This window comes from Calliopsis andreniformis, chromosome 9 (genome assembly GCF_051401765.1).
Source record: "Calliopsis andreniformis isolate RMS-2024a chromosome 9, iyCalAndr_principal, whole genome shotgun sequence".
Lineage (NCBI taxonomy): Eukaryota > Metazoa > Arthropoda > Insecta > Hymenoptera > Andrenidae > Calliopsis > Calliopsis andreniformis.
In genome coordinates this window covers 19,532,442-19,558,583 of record NC_135070.1, presented here as the reverse complement: position 1 = coordinate 19,558,583, position 26,142 = coordinate 19,532,442, and the positions used below count along the sequence as shown (strand labels likewise).

At 47.1% G+C, this 26,142-nt stretch overlaps 1 protein-coding gene across 1 annotated transcript in view; it reads left to right on the top strand.

The window, feature by feature from the left end:
• LOC143183700 (uncharacterized) overlaps nucleotides 1-18,383 on the top strand; it is a 55,683-nt gene extending 37,300 nt beyond the window's left edge. Inside the window, exons 2-6 of the mRNA XM_076385376.1 lie at nucleotides 4,609-4,821; nucleotides 5,153-5,291; nucleotides 14,638-14,764; nucleotides 15,895-16,123; nucleotides 17,371-18,383. Coding sequence (XP_076241491.1) covers nucleotides 4,609-4,821; nucleotides 5,153-5,291; nucleotides 14,638-14,764; nucleotides 15,895-16,123; nucleotides 17,371-18,379 — 1,717 coding nt within the window. The 3' untranslated portion in view covers nucleotides 18,380-18,383. The remainder of the gene's footprint in view (nucleotides 1-4,608; nucleotides 4,822-5,152; nucleotides 5,292-14,637; nucleotides 14,765-15,894; nucleotides 16,124-17,370) is intronic.
• Nucleotides 18,384-26,142: the final 7,759 nt, after the last annotated feature.

Genomic DNA, 26,142 nt, shown 5'->3' with positions numbered 1-26,142 from the left:
GGGTCCAAGCAAACAATGGTGTTCACGAGAAATGGAACTCCCTGTATATCGTACGAAGCGCCATTGCGCGACCGAAATCTTTTGCTTTGACTGTAGGTGCTCGCATCTTCTTCGTTTCGTCGCTTCTGAACGCAAGCTCGCAGGAGACGCCTCGAAGCGCTTCGCGCGAACTGTGCACGAAAGACACCACGGTGAAAGTGCACACTTTCTATGGAGTTTGCGGCACTACCGCGTTCAGCCTCGGTTAGAACCCTGCCCACCATTAAAAAGTGCCTGGAATTCGTTTCTCTATAGTCGGATTATCCCTAAAACCTGAGATTAAGTGAGAAGATCTACAGAAACAAATCGCAGGTGTCGTTTCAGAGGGTTTCATGGGCGAAAATCGCAGCGATGAAGTCCTAACCACGCTTTAAGGATGCGGGAGACTCCTCAGAGAAATAATAACGTGTACCTTCTTCTGGTTGAGAGAAAGAAACATAGTGAAAGTATTGTCGTTAAACGTTAAACGCGGGCGTTCGCGAAATTGTTGATGACTAGGCCGACTTTCGATGATCCTACGACATTTTCAGCGACCGATTGAGCCGAGCAACGCAGTGTCGAGAACGCAAGACACGATTGCAGCTTGCTAAAGGTGTGAACGTTGGCGCACGTTGGGCGGAGGATCAACAGAAAGTCTAAATAGTCTACTCCTGAAACGCATTCTACTATCAAACGTATCGGGCTCGAAGATTGAAGAGCAGGAAGCCACTTCGAGCTGGTACAAGCAAAGAAGCACGACAGTGGAACGGTCCAGTTCCTGCTTGGTACACTTTCAAGGTACTTGTTCTACTACTGCTGTACAGTGGTCTCTCGTGTCCATGAACTCTAATCGCCGCTCAATAATACTGATGACTTCTGGGAGACAAAGAAACACTCTTTAGTCAACCTCTTGCCTCTTGGCGCGGAAAATTAGATGTTCTGCAGAGTCTTCCAAGCCACCGAATCACGCGGCTTCTGAAATCATTGTCACGGCTGCTGCTTCTTTCCAGATGCTCCCTTCAGCTTCTTCTGGGAAGGTGGTCATAGGGTAGTCAGCGTGGCTTTACGCTCGCTTTAAGGTCCGACCTCCTAGGAGAGACCTTCACTACCTGGCTATTCCAGCAAATCTCTCGGTTGCCTTCTAACGATGCGCAGCCTCGCAAAAAGCGTCGTTTCCCGGGAAGATTAATTTCTCTTTCTCACCGAACCACTCTACCAGTCTTTGTTAAAAATCGCGCGTGACTACAGGTGAGCCTACCGTAATCGAGCATCGACTTCTTGCGCGGTTGATGTCCTACGGAGGACTCGCGAGCTGCCTTTTTGGCAGCGTTCCTATCCAGGAAGCAGGCACGATGAATACCGAAGGATTAACGGATCGCTGCGTAGCGAAACGCGGAAACCACGTTAAGCATTTTTCTTGGAGAGAAATGGGATTGGATGAGTACTCGACCCTGGAGCGGCGTATTTTTCAAGGCGAAGGATAGCCAGACTTTCTTTGAACGGTTGAAACGAGCAACTGGAGTCCAAGGAAGCTGTAGAAAGGAGACCACTCCAAAAGAACGACCACTTCGGCGGAGGAGCGTAACGAGATCGCGCGATCGAAGTGGGAAGTGCAATCGCTTTCGAGGGAGCAGAAGATCGCGATAATTCGAGGGTTATTTCGACTTTCATTTGCTCGGGGGCTCTAATTTCCGAGCGACTGGGGAAATCGCCATTGTGATAATAACACTGTTGCAGTCGTTGTCGCCATAATATCGGATTTACAGTTGCGCCATTAGTCGGTGCTGGATTACTGAACTCTATCCTCTAGAGTACTCTAGGCTCTAGATAGAAATCCTTCGCAACTCTTTATCTAGTACATTTTTCCAGGTTTTTATAAACCTTGCGAGGTATAGAGTTTCATGCATACTCCACGTTCTATTTATATAGGTACTTAATATTCTCTAATCCTGCAATCTAGAAATGCATAGGTAATTCGTAATGGCTCATCACATGCTGTTTACCTGTGTATTATTATTATTATTACCCCATAATTACGATGGTAATAGGACGAAACTATCCCTAGGTGGCATTCAGACGTTGCAAGTGCTTCGATCGAACAAGAATCACTAGGCTGGATGCAGGTTTACGTAATCGAGGCAAACGCTAGGAAACAAGTTCAGAAGTCGAGGAAGTGAACGCAGCAGGCCGAGCGCGTCGTGGCTGCATTGCTATGCACGTGATCTCGATTTCTCTGGTCGAGCCCAGGTCGAACTCCCACGCTCCGTTGTTACCCGCGTATGCACGATTCTCGTAAAGATCGCGCGTTCACCGAACAAATCGCATCCACCTTTGGAGGAGCCTAATTTGTCTTGGAAACGCGATGCAGCATACTCGTCTCTTGAGCAACCCTCGCGCGATATTACACAGTTGATTCGGGCACACTCTAATCCTGTCGGTCTTCCACAAAATGGATAGCTAGTCAGCAGCGATTTCCCGACCCTCGAAACCTACTATCGCTATGAAATTGCAGTTCTAGTGAAGGAGTTTCACCTGCTCATAGGAGGGACACGACTGCATGTTTAATCCCCGTTTGTGCGAACGTAAAGAAGCGATAGATGGGGAGTTTCTGCGAGAGGCAGCAAGTAATTGAATTCATATTTTTCGTGGCCACGAGGTAGCACCTGCGAACCGTGCATCCGCTACGCCTCCAAATGCCCTGTAATATTGAGAAGGCAGCTGCGAGCCACCAACAGGTGGCACAGTAAATCGAGGCCAAAAGCTGTACACGACCGTTGCGTTTGTAGGGAGCGTCTATAGTCTCTGACGCAAAAAGGTAGAATTTTAGGATGAAGCTGCAGAGAAATTTTTTAGAGAGACCATGATTTTCTAGACCCTAATCCGCAATTGCTAGAAATAGTAACACCGATGGTAACCTGCGATTCCATTCTTACAAAACAGTGAAACATCGAGGGCAAGCATTCTAGAACCAGTTCCACCAATCCTAGACCACACGCTAATCGCAGTCTTATCGTAAGAGGGCTCAGCCTGGATACTCTGACCATAGCATCCCCTTGTCATCAGCACCGAACACCAAAGCTATCGGTCTCGCCTGGAAAGTCCCCTAACAGCAATTAGAACGCAGATAACGTGTTCGACAGAGTCTGCCCACGATCGTCCACTGGTATTGGCATTTGCCAACCTACATACCTAGACGAGCCGTGGTTCTCACTCGCGTTGGACCAGCACGAGTAAGCCGTTCCACGACGTCGATTCAGCAACCAGTTTACCTGCTTCAAAAGTGTCGATGTCGATACCCAGAACGCTAGAAGGATAACCCGATCGAGCTACAAAAATCGCTAAGCCAAGCGCACGCGAGCTGTACAAACTCTATAAGCCAAGGTATCGGCGATTTTTGCGTGTTGTCCTTTCGAGTTGGTCAGTCTGATCGAGAGGCAAATGCCACCGATAATTGCGTCGATGATCTCACGCTGGCAAGGGACCGTAAAATTTCTCCGACTACGAAATCGCCGCGGTCGCTGGCTGCGTTTTATGGCCGTCGATAATTAAAGCAACGCGCAGTGTGCTTTTTACTCGGAAGTAGCCACGCGGAGGGTCGTGCGCGTCTGAACGGGAATACCTGATCGTTGACGAGCCTTCGACGAGCCTCGGACTCGTTCCTCGATCCACTCTGTGGGGTACCATCGTCCGAACAATGCTCTCTAATGACGCTTGCACCGCTGTCCGTTCACCCCTGCTCCTTGCTCCCCCTTTGGTCTTTGTAGCGTGGACATTTTTTTAAAAGAAGGGTCCTCTGTAATCTGGGACCCTTTCTCTTGTGACAATTTGGGATGAGGTTGATTCTGGGGTTAGTGATGGATCTTTACAGGGTGATTCAAAAGTGTGTATTAATTGAGGGGGTTATAGGGGGCGACCGAAGTTTTAAAAATGTAGTTTGTTAGGGTCGTCATACGATAATTGGATCGAAGTCTTAATGATCGAATCGATCATGGGTGGACTGTCGGCGCCAATTGATCGTTCCTGGCAAAAGAATGTCTGCGCAGTAAAAAGAAACAATCGCGCGATCGTCGCCCAGTGCTTTCACCAGTGTTTCTAGGATCGGGAGTCGAAAGAGTGGCTCGGCCTACAGGAGCATTGGCCGCGCAACTTCGCTTTCTAGAGGCTGTTTAGATCATCGGATTACAACGGTCCAACAATGTCGACGGTTGCTCGCTTCTCCAGTATCTGGGAGATCGCGGTGTATCAGGCCGCGCGAATGTAGATCATTTGTTACTTACGGAGTGGAAAATTGAAACGCTGGCGGTGGATTTCCATGCGTTAAGGCGTAATTAGAAAAGCATCGGTCGTGCGTGTTGTCTGATAACTGGGGGAGCGAAAGTAAAGCGTTTACGCGAGTACAACTTCCTCGCGCAACGTTACTTCACTCGTAACGTGTTCGCTCGTCACGCTCGCTCGAGAAAAATACGCGTTTTGTTCACGCGAGATGGAGAGAGTGAGAGAGATTATTCGTTGGTTTCTACTTTGCCAGTTGTAATCCTTCTTTGCGCAACTTTCGGCTTGCAAATCTAATGTTTATGCTTGTGTTCGCAGGGGGAAGTACGCAGCAGTGAGGAGATGTCGGGAGCGATCCAGCGGAAGACAGTGGGCCGCCAAGTTCCTGAGGAAGAGGCGACGAGCGCAGGAATTGAGAGCGGAAGCGCTTCACGAGGTCGCGGTGCTGGATGCTGCGGCGAATTGCCCCCGACTAGTGTCCCTTCACCAGGTGTTCGAGACGAATACCGAGATGGTATTGGTTCTGGAACTGTAAGTGCTATCGCTTTCTTATCTGCTTGCGAAGATCGTAATCTTGTGTACGCAGCGAATTCTAGCGAACGTTATCGATATCAGAAATCAGGACAGGACATTTCAAAAGATATAGGTACTATACTAGTTACAATTCGAATTTTTAAATTTTCGAATTTTTGAATTTATGAATTTTCAAATTTTCAAATTTTCGAATTTTCGAATATTTAAAATTTTGAATTTTCAAATTTTCAAACTTTATCGTTGTGAAGTTGCCTTTATTAGATATCTTCTTTTTGTTTTCAGCAAAGTTGTTCATGTACGCTAACATAATTTTTTTTTTCTCCCAAAGTGCGCCTGGTGGTGAGCTGCAAATGGTTTTGGACAAAGATGAGATTCCAGAAGAGCGGCAGGTCGCGAGGTTGCTGAAACAGATCTTGGATGGGATCGCCTTCTTGCATTCCCTGAACGTGGCCCACCTAGACATCAAGGTAAGTCTCTGAACTGATTCAATCGCTACAAAAACTCGTCACAGCTTTTAGCAAGTTAAATGAGCCCGAACACAGAGTATCTCGGTTGCGAGTCTCGGCTGTTATCAGTCAGCTGCGCAGAACTAACAGAGCAGGCCGATAAGAGCGGAGGATTGTCGTTCTTGTAAATAATTCTTATCTAGATTTTTCTTGGCGAGCTGAAAAATCTTCGCGCGGAATTGGCACGCGTGCGTGGTTACGGAGAAAGAACAGCGCGGAAAAATATAGAGCGGGTGACTCTGGCCGCGGCTAATCTCGTGGGGATCACCGCGAACGTGTTCGAGCTGACGAAGAGAGGGTGACGGAGGTCGGGCGGGGAAAAAGGAACTGGTTGGCAGCGAAACGACGAAGACATTTCAGGCGGTGCTGGCAGTTTCTCAGCGCGGCGACGTGTTCCGCGTCGCGGTCGGTGCGAACGACCCAAATTGTTATGTAAAAGTATCCGTGTAATACCGGTGATCTTTGCCAAATCTCGGCCCAGCCGCGAAATTCGCGCTCTCCTCGACGCGTCTCGCATCCTCAACGACCGCTCTCGCGCTTGTCCACTTCGACGCCGCGAATAAGTAGGCTAGATGTTACGAGGCATTAATGCTTTGACTGCTGCGTCACCTGCACGAGGAACTAACTGTAAACGACGTTGAGAAATACTTTCTACGCAGATTTCTATCGCGATCTCGGAAAATTATTATAGGAACGGATGAAACTTGAGCTGTTGTCAGGATGAAACATGAGAATTGCTGTCAGCAGCGAGAGAAAATCTTTTTGCAGCGTAGGGAAAACTCCCTAGTCAGCCATATCTTCTCAGTTTTAAAATCTTGATTAATATAGAGTAATAATGGCTATATCTAGAAATCAATTTAGATAACAAGCATTGGCAAAAATGTTCCATAAACAAACAAGATAAAAATACCCCGCACTTATCGGAAGTGTTATCAAAAAATGAAGACATATTGCGCGATGAGTAAAGTAACCACAACGCACTGCTTTGTATGTAACACATTGTAGCTGCATCGCGTCAGGAGCTAATTCAAATGCAAAACAGCGCTTTAAACATCTCCAGAATTAAATAACTGCAGAATTTCCCAGCGACGTGTGTACATTGTTGCAACCAGAAAGCGACTTTCTCGCGTGTTCAAATATTTATTAGAAAGCGTTCACCGGAATGCGGGGGAAAATAAGGGGGATGCATTTTACTGCGAATTTATCGATGATACAGTAAGGTAGTTTACGCAGAGGGAAATGAGATCGCGTAGCACGTGTGCAGGGCGGCACGCGAGCGGAGCGAAAAACGACTGCTCATCGCGATGGAATCCCGACGAAACGGGCGCCAATGCAATGGCCCGTTGTTTCTGTCTACTAAATTATTTTTGTACCAACCTCGAGGGAGTCCCGTCTCGTCGCGGATACATCGGACCGAGAATAGTTCGACGCAGGCTCCATCTCGGCTTTTTACCTCGAAGAATAATACTCGTTGCTGTCGCATACAAATTTTCGACCAGCTTATGTATTTTCAATTCCAGCGAAATAGCCATTCTGTATAAATTGAAGTGACTGTACTGTAAATTCACGAGACAAGATTAAAGATACTTTAGTCAATCTTCTCTATCGCGTCGCCTCCTTACAGAGGAACAAAGTTGCGTTAGCTCGGCGCGAATTGAAACGATCCATCGAATTTGCATAATTATTCCCACATAATGGGTCGATAAATCTCTCGTCTTTGCCAATAAATCGGTCCGAATTGCGCGCAGCATCGAGACGATTCATCTTTCGCGGGGTTTCTGCATCGGTACTCTCGTCGCAAAAGCGCGACGCATATGCGCGACAAGAGCGTCCTTTCTTATTTGGCCGCGATTTGCAAGTTGCCGCGTGGACCAGCGCGGGTCGCGTAGGTATACGTGTTTATCGATTATCGGCGTGATCGATATGGGTGAGCCAAGGCGATCCAGTCGTATTAATAATATTCCCGGGGCGACACGCGCTCGCTTGTACCATCAGCCTTCCTCCTCCTATTTTTCTTTTTTCATTTGCTCTCGGCATTCGTCTCGGATTATGATCGCGATTATGCAACCCAATTACCCGCCTTGCGCAAATTGATAGCAATTTACGGGGAAGTGAGTTAGCGTTCGGAAGAAGCGAAAGGATGTTAAATTCACCTCCATTGAGCGTGAAGTTGTACATAGAAAATTGAACAGCTATCGCAACTTCTGCGCAATTTTCGATTCAGGTTGAACTACGTAGCACGCGACAAGTCGATTTTCTGTGCGTAAAGTTGCTCGTTCTGTCGTTCAAACGTCCTTTAAGTCTTATCTGCTCTTTTGTTCTGATAGCAACGATGATTACGCGTCTGCAGCCATTATCGCGATGATAAGATAACACGGCGCGCTCTCTAGTCACGCGAAATGGTTTGATTTTGTAGAATCTTCTTGTTTTACGTTGCTTCTCCTTTCAAGAGGGACTCGTCTCTGCCACTTTGTTCATCTCTGTGTAGATGAAGCAATACAGTGGTTGCCGAGGCACTTTCCCTCTGTCAACTTTCAAATAAGGCGGTTCTTCTGTCGTTTATGGGAACGAAGGGTCGCATCGTCTGCGATGATTCCGCGAAATCGACGGTGACAAGCGAGAATGTTCACGGAAGTGCTATATTATCAGAAGAGTTGGTATCAGAATATAGGGTGCTTCAAAATCCACGTTTTGAATGCACCATTCAATATTTCCAGAAAATAAAAGCGAGCATTATACTTAAGCAGCTCACATCGTCAGTCTAGCAACGCATATTTAAATCGGCCATTCGCGAGGAGTATTCATTATCATCTGAGCCATTCAAGATCGCGAGAGCGTGGCCAAATGAAAAGCACCGCAGTTAATTTCGAAAAGAAAAACGAGACCCTATTACACAGGCCTTCTCGATTTCAGCGCGTTCACTTTTCGACAGAGTCAACGTTCCCTCGAGCTGTTCAATCCCCTCGGCAGACATAGGCCTTTGGTTCATCTTAAAATACCGTCGCGCCACGGATTCGCGCGATACGGCTGACCCAAATATAGACCTCGCGGTTATGAATGGAAAAATGCAGCCGAATTCTTTGGCCCTGTTCCAGCAGGCCTCGTTGGCCCCTGTCCACGAGGTTCGGGCGCCAGGCGCTGGGAAATTGCTCTCGGCGTCCTAGACACCTCGTAATTGGCGATTAGAATAATTCCTCTCGGCGAGCCATGTCGGCGAGCGACTAATTCGCCAGCTCGTGCCCACCAAACTACGTTTCTAACGACGACAATCGTATCAGTCGATCAGCCACGTTTCTACTCGAGGAATGCTGTCTCTCGTCGAACGTTAGGAAAACGGCTGGTTGAACGGTCGCCTGCCTCGACAGACATGCAATAATAACGCGATATCTAAACTGGCGCCAAAGACCACTGTCTACATATTCTCCTCTCTGTGCTCCCCCATCGATAATCTCTGTAGTGGTGATCACGTTCGAGTGGAGCGTAGCTATTTGCAGGAAAACGGGGATCGAAATTAATAACTGCCAACGCGTAGGTAGAATACTCGAGGCACTCCAGTTACGCGACATATGGTGCAAATTTCGCATTACTGAAGTGGTCTACAAACTTCATTCAACTTGATGAATGGTGGCGTATTCAATGGTGCAATAATCGGTTGGACAGCAATGGTCAAACGTGCCTTTTAGTCCTTAGCTTTCTTCTTTTATGAAGCTTCTCTCAGTAACTGAATTTAACCTACCACGATGTAGAAGAATCTGCCATCGTTTTCATAGCTCGTTAACATAATTCAACAGAGGATGTTCGCATGCAAGTATCGATGTACTCTTGATACCTATTTGAAATTGGCGAGTGGTAGTCAGTTGAGCGTTCTAACGATTCAAAGAAACCATCGAGTCGATGCGTTATCCCTAGCTTTCTCGCGCGTTTTTCAGCGGATTTTCTAGGGAACAGAGGCGATCGACCTCCGCAGAGAAAGGGAGAGATTCATCAATGAACTCTCGGCTAGCCTTGATAGTCGGAACTCGTACCGAGAATTCCATTTCAGCCAGTGGTCGATGGTTCGCATTCCGTCGGTCGATACGTACGTCGAGGCCCGTTCGTTCATTAGTCGCGTTCGATGAAATCGATTCATCGGTCCTGTTAATGAAATAGGCGAGCCCCGCGAGCCGCGCCTCTTTCCGCCTTGTTCGCGATGCGGGCCAAGGAAAAAGGCAATCGATATTTCATACGCCGACGGAAGAGCGACCTGCCTTTACCTTCATCTCTTCGGTTCTCTGTAGCTTATAACTGCGGCTATTTCCAGTGGATTACCGTGAAACGATGTTTGGATGGATTTATGGTATGGTAATGAGTATTGAAAGAAATTTAATTATTCTAATTGCAATATTTGCAATCAATTGGAATTAAGATTTTTTATCCGTGACATTTTTATATCTCTCAGAAGCTGCAGAGTAATATGAGTACATAAGAAACATGAGTAGTCGAATGAAATTGTGAAATTTGATTATTTTTCTCTCAGAAGGAGAGTTGACATGACCGCATTTTTCACGCCTATCGACCAAATGTATTCTCTAAGTTGCGTGTTTTTCGCGGTTGGTAGAATCGAGATCGCCCGTAGACGATTCAGTTTCTCTAGAGTCGTTGGCCGATGGTTCGGGATAAATTGGTCGAGGCACGCTTTTGCATCGTGTGAATCGAGATCGCCCATCGGCCAGTTGGAGCGCGACTCTTGCTCGCTCGTTCTCTCGACTTTATTACATTCATGCTGCGCCCGTCCACGCACACATTAGCGTCTGACCGTAGGGTCGCTTCCCCTTTTCTCGCCGCCGGAAGTTTCAATGAATGCGAGCGACGGATCCTCATAAATTCGTTGTCTGTTGGCTGAAACGCATTCTGGCATCTTTAACAGCTTGCGAATTTTTTTCACGCGTCCTCTTTTCACTTGCAACCTCTTCTCATTAATCTGGACAAAATTGGTCACCGAATCGCGTCGTTACTGTTCCTTTTCGCAGAACTCTTAGCCCGTGCAGAATATAAAAATAAAATTCACGATGATATCGACCCTGTCAACGATAGCACTTTTAGTTATCAGGTACGCATGATTCGTTTCAAGTAACCGAGCTTATCGGCAATTATCTAGAATCTAGAATATAGAGTATAACAAGTGCAAAGTCCAGTCAAACGTCTTCGTTACTCTTGAATTTTTTATTTCACTTTTTGCCAACCTAATGTATCGTAGACTTTGAACTGGTGTGAGCGTCAACAAAAAATGTAACGGTAATTTTTATGAGCCAGGCATATCCGATCACCTCTAAGAGGCACTAGAAGTACAGTCTCGATACATCCTCTAAGATTCCCCTAAGCCAGAATAATTGTTCGATTTTTTGACCTATCAGCCCATTAAGAGGCAAATATTTGCCAGTCGATCTACGTCCGCGAAGACGAACGGCCTGTCGGATGCGTGACATCGTGAGAATCACCTCGAGCTAGTGTTCTTATTTCGAGAGGACGAGCGAGAGACGGGTAACCCTGATTTAATGGGCTACGTCCTTCCTGCGGTTTTTGCGACCGCTTCGCGTAGCTCCACGTTAAACGACGACATCCGACAGACGGTGCTCCGAGACCGAGCTCACCTGTTACACTTTCCTAGACACGCTGGATCGATATATCGCTGGGGAGCCGCCGTCCAGACGCTCAGTCTAGCCGCGGTTCGCTGCTGACTCGACTCAACACTCCGAAATGTCGTCAATTGACATAAGGTGGAATTTCCTATACTCGACTGATGTTGAAACTGACTACAACGTCCAAACACACTCAACGCTTGCGTTTATCTTTCCATTATTTTCGTAACGCGTGTTTTCGGCGTTGCAGTCAATCGCAGCGTCAGTCGAGTATGGGAAATCCAAGGTTTAAGGATGATAACGAAAGCGGAAATCGGTCCAGCCTCGACAGCAAACATTTGCTTGGAGGAAACGAGAGGGACGCTCGCGATTATCCTATTTGCAAAGGTGAATCGCGCGCGTCGCAATCATTTTCGCGGTAATCGATCGCGACGCCCACGCGGTCGCGACAAGGGCCGAGGAACGTTCGCGAAACGCCACTGACGCAGGAACCTCGTAATGGCTGATTATGGAAATGTCTTTGTTCCTTATTGAACGACTTCCGGGACTCGGACGATTCCATGCTGGCTGGCGAGCCTCTTGTCTGTCCACCGCCTCTTTGCGAGAGCTCCCCTTCGAGGACGGTCGGATCGTCCGAGCTTCGCCGATCGTTTACCCTCGGTAGACGGGCAAAAAATTGAAAGGAGGAAGGTGAAACGTAGCAGGGTAGCGTTTCGTTAGGATCTCGTCTGACGAGGCCGAGTCAACGCGCAACTTTTGAAAGGGGGGACCACGAACAAAACGTCCCACGACCTCGTCGTTACAGAAGCACCTTTGAATCGCGTTATTCGTCGAGCGTCCCGCGAATGCAGTCTGGTCACGTTCCACTCGTAACTCAGTATAACGAAACGTAACGCACAAACTGAATATCCTCTGGCGGATCGACCGCGCACGCCTCCTCGTTTTAGCCCCCTCGTCACTTGCTTGGTCTATCGTTTGATCCAGGAATCGGGCTAAGGATCTATGGAGAATTACTACGTGGCTTTGGAGAGTACTGAACGACGCTAAACCATTCTGAATATATTTTTGGAATATTCTTATTTGGTTTTCAAAATTAACATTTTGCTAGGAGTATAAACTGGTCTTTAGTTCTATCTATTGGACGTTATCTACTGCTTATTTGGTTTATTTATCGATTAAAGTGATACAGAATCACAGTACATTATCACTTTGTTGATACTTATCGCTGGTATATTGCGTTCATGATGTACTGTGACGTAAAAAAGATTGAAGGGTTTAGTAATTCACTAATGTGTCATAAAGTGGAGGCATATTCCAAAGGTTGATATCACGTATGAGTATCTTTTTGATAAACGTTTAATTTGAATAAAATCTATGCAAGAGTAGACTTTCAAGGAGAGTTTCTGAAGATTCGTTAAAAAATCTGAATTACCTAGTGTACTCTCATTAACCAGAGATAGTAGAAGACGACTCCTGTCAGTATCGCCTCGAACCAGTCGTTAGAAGATGAGAAAAGGCTTTTCTTTAAAGACTGCTGTCACGTTACGCGAGGCAGTTTCCCTGCAAGGTGTCAATTTGCCATCGTCGCAGCCAATTTTTACCTCAGGAACGTGTAATTTCGTGGAGAAGAAAAAAAGCATTTTCACACTTTCTGCTCTGCTTAAATTATTATGATTATCTTTAATTCAAGGTCAGGCTAAGGTCAACGTATCCTGTACGATGCAAATTCTTTCTCTCCAACATGAAAGTGCAATATTAGTAACAAAGGTGACAAGAACCTTAGCATAAATGAAACCCCCAGTACATTTGTTCTCCACCCAGCCACACGCAGGGCATTCGATGCGAATGAATGCGTGGGCGTTGAACTGTTAGCCAAAGCTTCGATGCACGCGGATGCAAACGATCAGCGATAAGAAAGGTCGCCTTGCGGCCTAGCCGCGGTTCGCAATTTTTGCTTCTCTCAGAGAATTCTCTTTTCCCTCTCGAAACAATCGAACAATGCTCGCCCACCGGCCAAGAAGAGACGAAGCTAGAAAAAGGCTCGGAAGGAGAATGGTGGAGGATAGGGGCAGTGGAAAGAAGGGTTCGAAAGTTCGTTGCAGACCTATTGTCAACGCTGCCAGAACTGGTTCGTGATCTACTGTGTCAGTGGTTTTCAAACTGCGCTCCCGAACTGTTAACTAAATGTGAGTTGAGATCAATACTACAGTGTTATCAATAGTACTAATTTTCTAAAAAAAATTAGATGATGGAAACTTTCCAGAAGAATTACAGGCATATCTACTAAATAGTTTGAAAACCACTGTCACAGGTGATATGGTAAAGAGGGAGTACCTTTTGAAAAGGCATCGACGTGTAGTTGTGGAGTCTGAAGGGCGTGATTATCGAGTAGTTTATTAAATAACTACGTGAGTGGGCTCGAGTGTCGCGATTAATTGCGCCGATTACCTAGCGAAAGGACGCGGGAATCGCCGTTTATTCAATACTTTTAATTAAGTAGCACGGCGCGTAGCGATTGGGACGCTTAACGATCGGCAGCCACGCTCTTGTAACTCGAGAAAAAGGCAGCTCGCGACAGCTGAAACGGCTCTACCGCGGCCTCTGCTCTGCTCGGCTTACGAGCAGATGTTTTCAATCTATTCCCCTCGCTCTCCCCCTTAAACGGATAATTATCCTAATACGAACCGGGGCTATGATAATAGCGTTAATTTTTCGTCGACTTGGCTACTCGCTAATTGGAGCGATCGCGAGTCGTCCGCTAAGATTGCTCCCGGAGCATAAAACCGATCGTCGTCGCTTCTTGCACGGTTTCATTACGTTTTCGTGTCACGCACGAACCCTTGCCTATCTCTCTCTCTCCATCCACCTGTGCCCCCTTGTCCTCCACCTTTCGTTTCCTTTTTATTTTTCTTCAAATTACCCGCGAACTCCTCGAGGCTCGGCGTAGAGTCGGGGGAAGAAGAGGAAGAAGGAAAAAATGGCGGGTACATGCGCTCCGGTCACGATTAATTGCCTCGATTACGTGACGAACGCGCCGCTGAATCGTCGTTTATTAAATACGTTTAATTAAGTGGCATCACGTAGGCACGGGTCATGTAATGATCGCTGAAACCCTCGTACCGCGTCCCCGTGGAAAAAGCTGCGCAGATGCACGCTGCTCTTGCCACCACGTGCAACGTCCACCTCTCTGGAAGCTTTTGCTCTGTTCGAACACGTTTCCTCCGCTATCGGACGCTGCTCGTTGCCTGATAATTGCAACGACAAGATCGCTCGAAATAATTTACTTGCGCTGTAAACGTCTGCGGATAAAATATACGCAACAATATTCGCCCTCGGGGAGAGCTTACTCTGAGGATCGCGAATGAGCTTGATAGCGCGACTTCACCTTCGCCGCAGTGAAATACGATCTTCTTCCTGAACGATTCGCGAGCCTGAGCGCAATTATACGACTAAAGGAGAATAACGAGCCCCTTTGTCGCTGTCAATGGCCTGGAGAAAGGATTTTCCGGGGAGACCACCAACCGACCCCTGAAAGAACACCCCCTGCTTTCTCCTCGCATTGTCCTCGACCTAGGGATCGTTATTGTCCCTCGACGTTTGTTCTCGTAATTTTGGTCCATGAGCTCTCCGAGCCTTCCCGCTTCTCGAGCCTCATTTTTCAACCTTTTCGTATTTTCTTCTCGTTTCAGCCTCAGAATCTGGTCCTCACTGGAGAGTTCCCTGATTGCGACGTGAAGCTTTGCGACTTTGGCATCTCACGGTACATCAGCCATGGCGCGGACATCAGGGAGATCTTGGGCACGCCAGATTATGTCGGTGAGTAGTTACACTTTAAATACATGTGTACTTTTTGTCTTTGTTAGTGATCTTTTGAGTTTCTCATATGCCTCATAGTAGGTATCTATTTTGGTTGAGCTTCGTCCTATTCCCAAATTAGTCATCCCTATAATTAAATACTACTAATTCTATACTAAATGTAGAACCAAATATTACCTGAAATGTTTGCTCTGTGAATTACACCCACTCTTAAGAAACCACCTCCATCTCCCACACTTCGTATAGCGGTTGATGTAAGCTGAAAGGTCTCGAGTGTGCCTAATTGTGGGAGGCGTTAAAATCTTTTTCGCGACAGCCGCTTAAGTTGTTTCCAGAGGCGGATGGGTCGACTCCAGCGACTTTTTTCACTTGTTTCCTGTCCGTCGACTCGCAAAATAGCATGGTACCCCGCGGGCATCGTCCAGCATTCGCACGGTGGATAAGGTTTGCGGCTCGTTTCGTAATTCCATTAGAGAAACAGGGCCGTTGCATAATTGAACAGAACAAGCCACTTCTCAGCCGGCAGTAAAGCCGCACGTGGCTCTCGACGTCGCGTCGGCCGTCAGCCAGGAGGACCCTTTTACGAGCCACGCGATTACTCCCGCGATTACTTTCGACTCCTGTCCTAACGGTTGCAGACACCACGCTGGACGAAAGCTGTTAGCCAGCGCGGTCGTCCGTGCTTCCCACGGACCGTTGCCCGAGAAGTTATCGGTTCTGTCCTCTCGAATCTTCCTGCAATTTATTGCCTTAGCTACCGCCACAACCTCAGTCATTAATTACTGTGACCTTCTCCGGGGAAGTGGATTTTTACGTGTTTCTTTTCTTCAAAATCGTCACTTTAGGCTTTAATTGATAATCTAACTTAATAACATTAGAGATTCAGAGATATTCTAGACTTCGCTATTTGAAACCCCCTTCCATTGAGGTCCCTTTCTTCTCTTAAGCAACACTCGCCCGAGTTATGACCTTTTGCTTGCAAATCAGACAATGTTTTAGCATTTCACATAAGAATATTTAAACATGAGAAACTTACAAGTTGATCTCAAAGGCAACTTCAACTATAATGAAGCCCAAAAATGGAGGTAATTAAACCTCAGCCAAGCTAACCAACTTCTCCCCTGTTTCAGCCCCGGAGGTCTTAAACTACGAACCAATCAGCCTAGCAACCGACATGTGGTCTGTCGGAGTCCTCTTGTACGTGCTGCTAACGGGATGCTCCCCGTTCGGCGGTGACACGAAGCAGGAAACGTTCTGCAACATCAGTCGGTGTCGCCTGGACTTTCCCGACGACCTGTTCGAGGACGTGTCCGAGGAGGCGCGCGATCTCATGCGCAAGCTGATGGTCAAGGATCCAAAGTAAGCATCCAGCTACGTAGCTCCTCGTATTCGCTGTCCACGGGTCGGCGAGAAGCGACACGAGCAGTTACGCGACTGTAGGCATTGGTCATCGGAATGTCGCGATCTAACGATGCGTGGTCGGTCGCGCGACGCGATTGCTTTCGTTCCTAGAAGCTAAATAATGCCGCGGCACGTAACAACCAACAATGTTCCCGAGATCCACGCTCTGGCCTCTGCCTATCTCCTTTCGCTTCGGGGTAAGCAGTAAGCGGTAAACGTTCCTGGTACCCCGCGCCACGCTTCCCCGAAGGCATTATTTTCGCCAGTGCCGGAATTCTCAGTAAGTCTCTGATAACACATATCCGCGGTTCGCGATAGTCCTCCACTCAGGGGTTCGCCAGAGCGCAGTTTCTCGGGAGATACTGGAAGACGCGTCCCACCATGGCAAATCTGAAAGCAGCCTCGAAGATAGGGACAGATCTTGGTGGCAACGATCACGCGACACCCTGGTCGTAGGTGCTGGCTCTGGAAACCCGATCGTTCGGCTTCCTGCACCGATCTCCTACGTGGAAGCGAAACGATCGACATTCCAAAGCGGCGGCAGCGACTTTCCTCGAAACGGGAAGAGGCACGTCGGCGCATCGAACGAGTTCCGCTGAAAAACTCGTAGATTTCCTTATCTTCGAGTAGTCGGACAGCTGGGAGGAAGTTCCCATCCGGAATATGCCCTGCCATCGCGAACCCTGGCTTATCTGCCAGCGTGGTTTATCGGGCCGAGTACACGCGTCGCTCCCGCTCTCTTTTCTTTTCTCCTTCCTTTCCCCGCTGCCTTTCGCCTCCGTTCGCGTTCTCGTTGTCGTCTTCGCTCACGTTTCCTGCTCTTTCTTCCCTTTCGTCGCGCGTTATGCAACCGGTCGACCCGTTACCGAAGACAACACGGCCTGCGAGGCCTGTGCCGGAAGTCGCGACGTCGCTGATCGGGAAAGGCGACTAGGCGCTTTCTGCTTCAACGAGGTAGAGCTCGTACGCGAGGATGGAACGGTTCATTGATTTGCTAGACGCTAAGCATTCTTTTCTTTCATTCTTATTGATGAGTAGCGTTAGGTTACGATATCTTTTTATATATTTGGCTATAAGGCAAAACAGGAGCTACATTTTGAAGAAATTTAGTTTCTGAATTAAAGTCGAGTTTGCCTTACAGGCACACATTTAAAAGTAGTTTTTTCTGAAGATCAAGTTTTCTAACAAATCCTCTTTGTTTCCAGTGAGCGGCTGACAGTCACAGAATGCCTCCAGCACCCTTGGTTCACCATGTTCGACGACCCCGAGGCCCCCCTCTGCACGCCCACCTGTGCCCCCCTAGACCAGTCCTCCCTGGAAACGACAGTATCCACCCAAGAAACAAAATCCACCATAATAGAATCAATAACCATTGCCTCCACTCCCAAGAACGACTCAGAAAAACAGAGATCGTCGACTACCATCATCTCTCAGAGCACAGAGACAAAACCAGCAGCGACGAGAGCGATCTCCTCGCACACGGAGAACCTCTACACGAAGACGAAGCTGACCGCGAAACCAACGAGGTACGGTCTGAGTCCCGACCGCAGGGACACGTTCAAGAGGAACATGGAGTCTCTGGCGCAGAAGTTCTCTGGCACGGAGATCGTGATCATCGAGTCCACCTCGTCCACATCTACAGTAACGACGAACTCAACGACGGGACAACAGAGGAGGGCGACAGCGACTCACACGATGCCAGCTGGTGAGGTGTTCAAGTGTACTCCAGTGTTCATCCTAGGCGAGGAACAGCAGTGCAGCGACAGCGGCAGCGACACTGTCTCCGAGATCTCGACGGACAGCTCGAGCGACCGAAGCAGTATTTATTCGGACGACTCGCTGGACTTCATCCTCTATGGGAAGAGTCAGGGCAGGGCGAGCTATCCATTCGCGGCGACAGACTCCTCTTCGGATAGGTGGGAACACAGGCACCAGCAGCATCACGCTAGGGTCTGGCCTAGAGAGTGCAGCGGGGTTGTCAGCAAGGCTCTGAGTCGCTTCACGGCGGAAACGTCGAACGCCAAGATCGCCAAGATGTCCAACCCGCCAACTGTGCACGGAAAGACTGGCCTGGAGGCGCTCCGCGAGAGGGGTGGCAACCTGGTGGTGATTCGCGAGCCTGTTAGGGCTGGGAGGTACACCAGGTATAGCGAGGTGCAGTGCGAGTCGGTGCAGGCACGGATTCGGCGGTTCCAGGTCCATGGCGCTTCGTAAACGCTGAGGAGGAACTTCTGGGCCGTGATGAGCTTCCTGAGCAGCTTCTGGGTCCCGAGGTTAATTGGAGAACCGTGGGGCCTGTTGTACATATCCACGGTGTACAGTGTAGTTTGGTACTATGCGTCAGGGGAGATCGTTACTCGCTCGAAGTAAGGAAGAATTCTGGGCGAGGCACTTAGAATTGTCGCTTTAGTATAGCAATACTATTATCTGTAAAGAAAGGTGGATAAAGTTGCCTTCACCTAGAAATATTATCACATCTTTTATATCCTACCTGGAGCCATGTAGGTTATCCATGTTTCTCTGCAGATAATAGTATTAACACAGTTTAAATTGGTAATCTCAAGTGCCTCGATCTTAGCGGATGTCTTAAAGTACATAGCATCGTCTGAGAAATAATTCCTCCGGAAATGGAGAATTTCAACCAGAGGAATCACTTCTGTTTGGATCATACCATCTACTTTGAGACAGCCAGTTTCAGCAAACGGTTGTATATATATGACTGGATACAGAGCGAGTATCGATCATTCGCGACGGAGCTTGTAAATAGTAGAGACAACCGAGATTTTACGAGAACAAACCTCGACCAGGCCCCCACTCGCGCGTCGAGTTTTGAGGGGTTTTTATCGTACATAACACAAGGGAGTTGAGGATCGCTGTAAATAAGAGAGATTGAAGTCTTGATGGACGTGGGGGTGGGGGGTGAACAGGAGAGCGATAGAATGCAAGAGTGGCAGCTCGTTGTCTGCCATTGCCGCTAGACTGACCGGCCGTCCTTTCGAGCAGAGACAAAAAACAAGGAAGAAAGGAATCAAGTTGCACTGACGTTGCACCGAGTCGCTCGTGAATCGAAAGTCAGTAAAGCATGATCGACTCACTGGCACCCCGCAGGGATTCGAACCTCGCGATTAGCATTACGTAAGTAGAAAATGTCAGGCATATGTCAGGCGCGTTCGAAATTCCAGAGTAGCGACGAATCTGCTCCAGCGATCGCTCGAGAAATATTTATCGAGCGATGACTCGCGATTGTCGTGTCTGAAATAGATGGAAGCTTTCTAAAGGAGACACTCGATGATCAGTAATCGATGATGACTGGTCTCGAAAGTGTTTACTCTGTAAAAAGTTCGTATAGTATCGATTACAGATTGAAATAGGAAGAGGACTTTTGTGGAACTTTTGAGCTCTAAGTAAAGAAGGATTAGTATACCAAAGTGGTTAGTCTTTTGAAAACTGGTAGGAAACATTTCGCGGATCACATTCTCAGGAGTATCAGATTACACATCACTTGTGGTTGGGAGCCACCTACTGTGCCTCAAATGTGTGCTTCAGTATAATCTTTTCATTTATCATATTCTAGTGAAAGGACCTCTGTGATGCTAAAATTGCACAGCTCTCCTAATCTCCAAGTATCTTAAAAGACAAATTTGCAAATGCAACTATGCGAGTGACTCGGTGCAAGGTGGTGAACTCGCCCAACTAGCCATAATAATTGATGGGCGGATTGTCGCGATAGTAGTAACCCGAATTACCTGAAGATCCTCTCGATGGATCTCGTGGAAAGCTAAATTCGATAACTCGGTGCCTTTACCATAATCGTTAAGAAAATAATACGTCTACCGTCGCGTTGGTCCCAAAGTCGAACGTCTGTAGATAAAAACATCTAAATTAAAAATTTCGCAATATTACTAAAACAACCTGTGCTTAATTTTACGAAAGTTTTGTCAAATGTCTCCCCAAAATTATCCCTATATCCTGTCAATTAAAATTCCAATTGCAGACGTTTGGAAGCTTTCATGAGTTATACCACAAGCGAAGAAATAAACATTCTACATCGTCGAATCGGACCATACGCGATGACGAGCGCGTGCCCGTAGTGCCTACGTTTATTTTGTCCCGTTTGCAGCACCGTGCGTCCCTGTCGCGGAAACACGCGTCGTTAGGTCGCCACTGGAAAAATCATCGCGTGCAGAGAGCGAGCGGTGTGCGCGAACCGACGCTTGTTTTCTACGAGGACTCGGCGAACGAGCAGAGGAACACCTCTCCGGTTCAGTGCCTTAGTCGTACGGAAGTTCCCTGCAGATCGCTGCGTCGATCGATCGACAATTGAGCCCCTAGACTAGCTCTAGGCGTCTTCAATTCTACTCGTTGATTCGATAGTGTCTCTTCAGGGAGATCGATTGGGAATCGACGCTGGATACCGCGTAACCACCGAAACAGCTAATTTAATCTTTAAGTGAAGTATAGTCTGGGATGCAATTGCTGGGAATATTGTATCTGGATTGTCAGTCATCTGTCATCTAATTGTGTTCCAGTAATTGAATAGTTAATCTTGTCGTGAGACTGAACTACAGTGGATTGATTGTCTCATGGTACAGTGTTCCCAGAAGTTGTTTCCTAGCCTGTACGTACCTTTAGACTGCCCTATCGACTGTACGCTTGAAATCTACCGCCTCTCGACGCGCGTCGTGACGAGCTGGAGCAACTGCCGTAAAAGTTAGATCACTTGGATCGCTGTAGAACACTTTGGCCATCGAGGAACCTACGCGGGGACGAGTCTTACCGCGAGCTGCATACTGTCGAACAAATCGCGATCTTTCTGACTCCGTGCAGCCGCGAGAATCAAATATATAAATAAATATAAATATAGATATATGTAGCTTCGAGAAGATGTGTGCCGCGAGGCGTGGCCGAAGGGCGAACGCTTGGAAATCTTTATGGAACGCGAACTTTCTTGGCCGAAGGGAGTGTTCCGTGGATGCTAGTCATAAATGTCGCTCTTCCTCAGCTTGCTAGCCGTTTCCCTCGTTCGACCTCGTCGGAAGGGTGAAGCTGAGGCGAGAGAACTCGAGGAGGAGCGACGAGCATGCGAACGAAATGACGAACCGCGCATGGACACTGATCAAACTATTCGGAGATTTCAAATTTCTCAAGCCCCAAAGGTATTAGGATTCATGGGGATTAGACTTGTTTTCTTTTTTAGTGATATTTGTTGAGTCTGCTGGTCGCGATCGAGCAGAAAATCGCGTCGTCATTTCGTGGAGCTTAACCTCGTGGATCGAGGGGCCGCCATCGAATCTGACCCCCACGAAATATTCATCGAAGGCGTTCGTCCGTCGAATATTCCGAGACGCACACGGAGACACGTGAGAACGCGATCGTGACGCTTAAAAGATTGAAAAATCTAGAAGGTATTCTGTCGCATGGAGTGTGCACAACGAGTGAGCGAGCAAACGCGAGAGAGTGTGTGGGTCGCGTGAATTTTCGTATGCCTCTGAGAATCAAAGAGAATCATAGAGAGATCTGTAAAATATAGTTTTGCTACTACGGTCAGAGGAGGGCGTGAATCCTATGCGAATCGGTCACCAGCCGCTTCATCCGAGGCCAATTTGTCGTTATTTATTTCCCCGTCTGCTTTTTTTTCTCTCCGTCACACTGTATTTAATTTGCCTTTTGTTTTTCCTGGCGTTTTCTTCTTTCGTCCGATTTGGCCTCCCTTACACGGACACGCCCTGCTCTCCGACATATTCAGTTATCATTATTATTATTATTATTATTATCATAATTATTATTATTATTATTGCTATAAACGATATCACTTTAATGTTATTAATATCGAGGTTAAACTACGATCGAAAGGAAAGTCGCGCATGTAGCCCGCTAAGACTCTTTCTGTAAATATTTCTGTCATTGTATTAATTTTAATAACGTGCGAAATAAATGCCGATTCTGATCATACGAAAGCGTTCCTTTAGCCTAGCAACCAATGGAGTGTCTACTCAGCTCTGACAAGCCATGACCTCTATTTCAAAATTACAAATATTGAAATTTTAGATTTCAAGTTTTCAAATTTCAAATTTCAGATTTCAAATTTTTAAATTTCAAATTTTTAAATTTAAATTTTGTAAAAGATCCAATGAACCGTGACGAGGCTCGACGAAGAAAGAGCGCGCAGGGTTCTCACTTGGCGAATCTGAGTTTTCCCATACACGGTGAACAAAGTTTTCCAAGAACGTCGGTTTTCTTTTCATCCTATAAATAGACGAGCATTAATAGCGCCCAGGTGACGTGATGATTCACCAACAACGAGATTTCCTGACGGTACACAAAGCTGCAGTAGTTTGATCTACTGTCAAGGGATTACTATTGCTTTTTGAGAATAAATTCGTAAGAACCAATACGTACGCGGAAACTCACAGTATCGAGAACAAGTTGAGTGTACAAAAACCAGTTGAAATTGTAAACTACGTTCATTCTACAGTAAACATGATTAATGGGTTCACAGAAAGTGTGAGATCAGTCTAAACTACCTGAAGTGTAACTTCAGAAGAACTAATTACTTCTGGTAAAATGTAAATGGTATCAATAATTTATCTTATACCTATTATTAAGTACAATTTCACGCATGACCTGCACTCGTTTCACCTTTTTCCCAGCTCTTCCGTAAATTCACACGCACCATAATCGACCATGCTCACTGCGTACCATTACGTAATTCACATCCATGGAACCGTTGCATAAGCCCAGACCAAGTAAACCGACGCATCCATTGATTTGCATAGCTGGATCGCGACAAAATCCACACTGCAGACCAGAAAGAGGAATCGCCGTTGCTCCGACGAGCAGCGTTCGATCTGAAAAGTGGTCCGTTAATTTCGCCTTGAAGCGACACCCACGCTCCGCGATGCATATTCAAGAATCCTGCGCAGACCGTGATCGAGACGTCCGGGTTTGCTCGAACGATCGACTTTTTCGAAAGTTCCCACAGCAAATGGCAGTCGAGCCGCGCGAAAAATGCTCGATTCAAATGGTGGGCCTTTTGCCAATGGAGTTTTTACAGGGACGTTGCACAATTGGTAAAATGTGAACGCGAGATTTGGTCGGTCAAGGGCAACCGAAGCAGGGCGAACAGTCGAACGAATTCGCGAAAGTAGCGCGGACAAAGATGGAGTCGCGACGGCTTGTAATTAGAGGTAACGCGCCGCTTTTGTCGGCGCCCATTGAATGTTTCCCTCTGTCTCTCTTCGTTCGAAGCGGCCACAGTTGGCAATTCGCGCTCTGACCTGCGCGCTAATTAATGAATTATCATTGGAAAGCGCGATCCAACTGTATTTGGCTTGCACGGCCGCGGGGAACGATTCGCGAACGTTGATTTAGCGATTTTTAGACGCCGCGAAGCGGCAAGCAATCACTACCTGCCCTCAGGCCACCTTCCATTTACGTGCAGTCTGCATTATTTATTTCTTTCATTTATATCGGACCAATCTTTTGTACGCGAACTGAATTACGCGGTGAGACGTGTTTCTTCGGTTGAAAGCAATCTGCCATGGATTAAGTCAATATGACATTTCTTATAGGTAGCGACTAATAGACGATTTCTTCGGTGACGGATAGTCTTGACTAGGTAAGCTCTAGTTAAACATTAACTACCATTCAGCAGTAGCACGTATTCCTTATAGTACATAACTCTTAATCGGAGGTGAAGAAACGGATATGCAGTAGATATCTTCCAGCTGAACCTAAGCAGAAGACATCTGGAGGTGAAGAAATCGACTGCAAGTCAACTTCTAAACCTACTGCTACCAAAAATATTCCCATTTTCCTAGGTTGAGGTCTCCCTTAAGAAGAGAATGAAGGAACGCCTAGTCTATGAAAAGGGAGCCGAGGTTTCCAAAGACTCTCAACAGAAAAAAGGTAACGATGGCTCACGATAAATGTCGCGAAACCTTATCGAACGGCGGAACTTGCAAATTCTGGCGATGTACCGAGGCAGCGGGCATAAATCGTCGGCCAAGTATGGCGGTTGCTCGGTTATTAGACGCGAGCCGGTCGTTCCTATTGTGTCTAATTCTTGGATCGTAAATCGTAGAGCGGCTGCACGTGCACGCGGTGCACGTCGTGCGTTACGACCGACCGGCGCACACATCATACCGTCCTTTATGGTAGTCGGTAATTTGCATTCGCCGCGGATACCGGCGCATGTCTCTCCTTCGTTCTGTAAATAATGCCTGCTCGCCTCGTTCGCGGTTCTAACGAGTTCAAAACAGTGTTCCAGCTCTGCCCGCTGGACCATTGTTCTCTCACGCGACGATTAAAAGCGGAAACTCGAGACACTGCCATTTTCTCGGGGATTCTGGCTTGAATTCGAAGACAGCCCCGACCTCGGGGAAGATCCGCGAGAGATCTTCATCGTTGCTTCAGGATTTTTCCCGCGACGAAGGCGAGACGTTCTCGATTCGATCGTGGCGAGTCGAGGACGTTGTCGGGCCGAGTAACGAGCTGTCAGTGTCGACGATGACGCGCGGTTCGGATTTATTGCACCTGCCTCTAGGTCTATAAACAGAGATCATTAGGTGGCGGCGTCGCGTCCCAGTCGACGAACGTTGAATCGACGTCAGGTAATTGATTTCGAGCCGTTGGAAGAGAAACGACCTCGCGTATCCGCTGGTTCGCCTCGTAAATGGAGGCTTTTCCGTGAGATCAGCCAAAGGATGGCTGTTAAGAAGATAACGGAGCGAGGGCCTTGCGAGATTTCTACTGCTAACGGCATTATTGCGCTGGTAAAACACTGTACGATAACTGCGAGGGATTATAGATAGAGCGATATTAATTAGTGACTCGAGGGTAGGTAGTTACCCCCACTGCTCCGTTTGGTTGACACCACCACTTCACTTTTGCTATCTCCATCATTCCATTCCCCGTTTCTGCCCGCAAAATGATCAGACTTGAATGTTCCACGTTTCGCAAACAAGTGATTGAAGTGATTCACGGTGGAAGTGGCCTTGGGCGACCGCTTGATTTGGTTCCGGTTTTCATGTCGTTTTTCTCCCCATCGAAGAATAATCATTCGTAATAGAATTCGTGTTGGCTGAAATCTCTCTGCCAGTTTAATGTCCGCCAGCAACCACGAAAGGTTCATGAATAACATTAGCCGCGTATCGACGCAATTTCTGCCTTTCTCGTCGCGGCAGATAGCGGCAGAATTTTTCGAGGTCTTGTGCGGTACTTAACTTTAGGATTCATATTAAATCGCGTCAGTTGCGAAATGGTATAGGAAATTTGATCTCTCACAATTAGGTATAAGAGACTTCAATTTACTCCTCGACTTTCCTTACCTATTTTAATGAATTATATCGCTGACAGCCAAGCAATCGACCAATTTACAGCTGCGCGAGGGAACCGATTCTTTCCCGCTTTGATAGGAAACGTCGCAGGGTGCCGCAAAAAAGTGCTTGCGAGTTCGTCATTGAGCGTAGACGAGCGGATAGGCGCGCAATTATCCTTGGCACGATCGCGACCGAACACGTCGTTACTAATTGTCGCTACTAATTGCTTGTCACCAATCGCGCGGTGCCATGGATACTCGCACGTACGACTCCTTCACGAGCGTGAATACTCATGAGGATAAGATCTACTAAGTATTTGTGGCTTTACAGAATCAAGCAACTTGTGCTGGTAATAAAAAAAATAGTGCAACTTTAGATGGTAGGAGATGAGCTTGGACCTCAGTGTCACGAGATGAGTGGAAGACACTATAGTCAGATTTTGCAATAGACAACTATATAAGAATCTATAAGGGTCGTTTTTGTTAAGCATCCCTAAATTGGTTCGAACTTCCAAGTATAGATTGGAACAGGAGCAAAGTTGAATCTGATTTAGTCAACTATTCAATTAGTAGAAACTCTAGAAACGCTTGTATGACATCAAGTGTCTCTTCCAACCTATGTTGAAAACTCTTTTTAGTCCGACGATGTGTATTTTGT